The sequence below is a fragment of the Arachis duranensis genome, chromosome 10 (assembly GCF_000817695.3).
Source record: "Arachis duranensis cultivar V14167 chromosome 10, aradu.V14167.gnm2.J7QH, whole genome shotgun sequence".
Lineage (NCBI taxonomy): Eukaryota > Viridiplantae > Streptophyta > Magnoliopsida > Fabales > Fabaceae > Arachis > Arachis duranensis.
The window spans coordinates 96049989-96053963 of record NC_029781.3 but is presented as its reverse complement, the minus strand read 5'-3'; the positions used below and the strand labels follow the sequence as shown (position 1 = coordinate 96053963).

Sequence of the window (3975 nt, the reverse complement as noted above, 5' to 3'; positions counted from 1 at the left end):
TTGGTTTAACACTTTTGTTTGAACTTTTTTTCAAAGGCTCCTAGATAAAACTTCCTTTCAACTATATTATATATATGATTTTACTTTTTAAAGGTCGTAACACCTCATCACCTCTATTTTATAACTTAAGCATAAGACTCTGTATGATATAGTGTTACAAAATACACCCATATAGACATAGACATAAAACAAACGTTGCTATATCGATTTCTTATAAATCTCATCTCTATTGGATTCCTTTGTTTAAGTTATTTTTTTTGTGTGGAAATTTAGCTGCAGTTAATCTTACGTAAAGTTGATAGTTGAAAATTGTTAGATGAAAATTTAATCATATCAGTCAAATCATTTAATAGCTCTCAACTATCAACTTCACATAAAGTTGATTGCACGTGAATTTTCACCTATATTTTTTTGTCGTTCGTTGTTTTCTTTCTTTAGTTCTTGATGCTGATAAAAGAGACGTGTCTGTTTCTAGAATAGTTGTTTAATTATTTTTTTTACGTAATGTCCTGTTTCATATTTAAAAAAACAAATTTATAAGATTAAAAAAATTGTTTTTTAGGAACTAAAAGTTTATGAAAACAAAATAAGTAATAAAATCTAAATACTATGATTTTTTAATTTTTTAGGAACTAAAAGTTTATTTTTTTTAATAAATATATACAGGCATTGGAAAAATATGAAATTCATAGCCTAACAACATATGAAATTCATGTAAATATGGAATTAGATACAGTGATTTAGCCTTTTAAGTATTCTTTTTTCTTTTTTGTTCGTTCCCCGTAAAACAGATTTGCTTAAGAACATAAATGATTGATTTTCAAAAAAAAAAAGGAAGAAATGGCTGGTCGATATTTTTTTCATTTTCTTGTGTAATTGGCTAATTGCAATCATGTTGTATTTATTTCATTTTTAATTTTCTTTATTATCTATAATTTAAATAAAGTACACAAATAGATCTCTAATAATTTTTTGTATGGATATTATAAGCTCTTAACCAAAATTAATACGTAGAAATGCCCGAGGCTAATAGATGTTTTATTTAATAAAAAAGAAAATTAGAGACTTATTTATTATTTATTCTTATAATTCTTTTTTGGGGATGTGGCAAAAGGGACAGTAACAACAAATAGAGACTAGTTATAATTAAATTAAATTTATTATCCGTCAGTTATAATTTATTTATAATTTGTAATATAATATTTAATTCAACCAACAAAAATACTTATAATTAATTTATCATAAAATATTGAAATAAGCATATATACATATAAAATTAGTTATTAATATATATTATATATTAAAATATAAAATATATATTAAAAATATGTAAAATAATGTCTGACTTAATAAATATTTTTATAATTTTCTTCTTTATTATAATATCGGAAAATAAAATTTAAATGGTAATATAATAATTTTTTAGAAATAAAAATATAATTTATATTTAGTTCTCATGAAACCTTCGATTTGGAGAAATTGAAAATTAAATGAAAAGTTTTAATGATTAATAAAAATAAACTTTCAATCTATTAGTTTTTTTTTTCAGATTCTGTTAGAACTATATTTATCAAAATAGTGACGGGGTAATTTTTTTTTTCAGCGTTTCTATTCTGTTATTTATAAAAAAAAATGTAAAAATAGTTAAAAATTTCCATTCTCTTTGTCTTCAGAATAATAAAATTTATAAATACGGTTTATATATTCAAAGTCCTTCTCCCTCCCAGCTCCCATCCAGCAAATTCCTTTAAAGCCAAACTAATAAATGCAATTTTAATATGTATCTTAGGATAGTATTATCTATTTTCAATATCTAATTAATTTTGGTCTTCTTCTTTAAATACAATTTAAATAGTTCATTCTTTCTTAACATTTTTGGGAGAACAAAATAATTTTTTTAGTAGTAATTAACTTTATAGTAATTCTCCTAATGATAATTTTTCAGTCAAAATTATCTTATATACTCTCAATTTCTTATTTTAAAAATGGATGCATTGACCGATTCTATTTTAAAATTTAAAAATTCCTAACATTAAAATACATGTCCTGATCATAAAAAATAGCATCGACTCTTTAAAATCAAATGTTGGTCATTTTTTTTAATAAAAAAATAATATTAAATTAATTATTCTTTCTTAATAATTTTGGTAAAAAAGTTTTTATAATAACAGAAAGTTGAAAAATATCAAATTTAAAAAATATTTATATGTTGTCAAATTTTGATTTTAAACATTGATACATTTATAATATTTTAAAATTTGGAAATCTGAAGAGTTTGTGATAATCACAAATTTATATGATCTTTTCACCTTGCAAATAACTTCTTATCACATTATAAAATAATAACAAATTAGATATAGTTATATTTATATTAGCACCTCATTAAATGGGTCATATAGCTCATAATTAATTACTTGTTTTTCACGAATATTAAAAATTGACTATGAATATATATTTAAATTTTATCATCTTTCCATCAAAAGAGAAACCCCAAGGTGAAAAAGTTTTCCTATATAAGTAGATGATTGGAGCATTACTAACACATCAATTTGAAAAATGGAATTCACTCAACTTTTGTTTCATATCATTGTTTGCTTCTTTTTTCTGTCACTTGTTTACGACACTATAAATGCTACTAAAATTAATAATCCTGAGGTAGGTTTCAATTATGATTTTTTAGTTGGTCTCGACCATGAAGTTCCATCTGATCCAAATCTAATCGGTAATAGAAGTCCTCCTCCTACAAAACACTCTTTTTCAAAAGATATAGGTCTCGACCGTACCGTTTCAAGTGGTCCAAATCCAATCCATAATGGATTGTCGCCGCCACCACCACCAAATGGACCTCCTCCCAGAAAATACTCTTTCTCAAAGATTATAGGTCTCGACCGTATCGTTCCAGTTGGTCCAAATCCAATTCATAATGATGTGCCAACGCTGCCAAATCCAAATGGACCTCCTCCCAGAAAATACTACTCTTTCTCAAACGATATAGGCCTTGACCGTACCGTTCCAAGTGGTCCAATTCCAATCCATAATGGATTGCCGCCGCCGCCGCCGCCGCCAAATGGACCTCCTCCCAGAAAATACTCCTTCTCAAAGATTATAGGTCTCGACCGTATCGTTCCAGTTGGTCCAAATCCAATTCATAATGACGTGCCGACACTGCCAAATCCAAATGGACCTCCTCCCAGAAAATACTCTTTCTCAAAGATTATAAGTCTCGACCGTATCGTTCCAGTTGGTCCAAATCCAATTCATAATGACGTGCCAACGCTGCCAAATCCAAATGGACCTCCTCCTAGAAAATACTACTCTTTCTCAAACGATATAGGTCTTGACCGTACCGTTCCAAGTGGTCCAAATCCAATCCATAATGGATTGCCACCGCCGCCGCCGCCAAATGGACCTCCTCCCAGAAAATACTCTTTCTCAAAGATTATAGGTTTCGACCGTATCGTTCCAGTTGGTCCAAATCCAATTCATAATGACGTGCCGACGCTGCCAAATCCAAATGGACCTCCTCCCAGAAAATAATCTTTTTCAAAAGATATAGGTCTCAATCATGATATTCCATCTGGTCCAAATCGAATTGATAATCCAGCACCGCAAAATTATCCTCTAGAAACATAAATCATGACCATAATATTTCCAGTATTGCAATACTGGAAGGTCCTCCTTTCAGATATTATCTTTGAAGAATATGTAGATCACCACTATATATAATGTCCACTGTAAGTATAATGCAACTATGGACGTTTATTAATAAATTTCCAGGTTATATTTTATTCGCATTTGTCTTACATTTTAGTTTTAATATATCGTTATGATCGAGTATGAGATTTTATATATTGCGTGATTATTTTATATTTAACAGATTAATACAACAAACTGGATCTAAAACAAACCACCATTTAATTTGTATGCCAAAAACAGGTTTAATAAGGTTAGATCAGTTTCACATATATATGACTA

At 27.9% G+C, this 3975-nt stretch overlaps 1 protein-coding gene across 1 annotated transcript; it reads left to right on the top strand.

The window, feature by feature from the left end:
- The first annotated feature begins 2556 nt into the window (after window positions 1-2556).
- Window positions 2557-3537, top strand: LOC107471047 (uncharacterized). Its single transcript, XM_016090491.1, has one exon. It carries the CDS (start codon window positions 2557-2559, stop codon window positions 3535-3537), a length of 981 nt encoding a protein of 326 aa, XP_015945977.1.
- The last annotated feature ends 438 nt before the right edge of the window (window positions 3538-3975 follow it).

Coding starts and splice junctions, on each gene's coding strand:
- LOC107471047 (XM_016090491.1), top strand. CDS start 2,557: ATGGAATTCACTCAACTTTTGTTTCATATCATTGTTTGCTTCTTTTTT.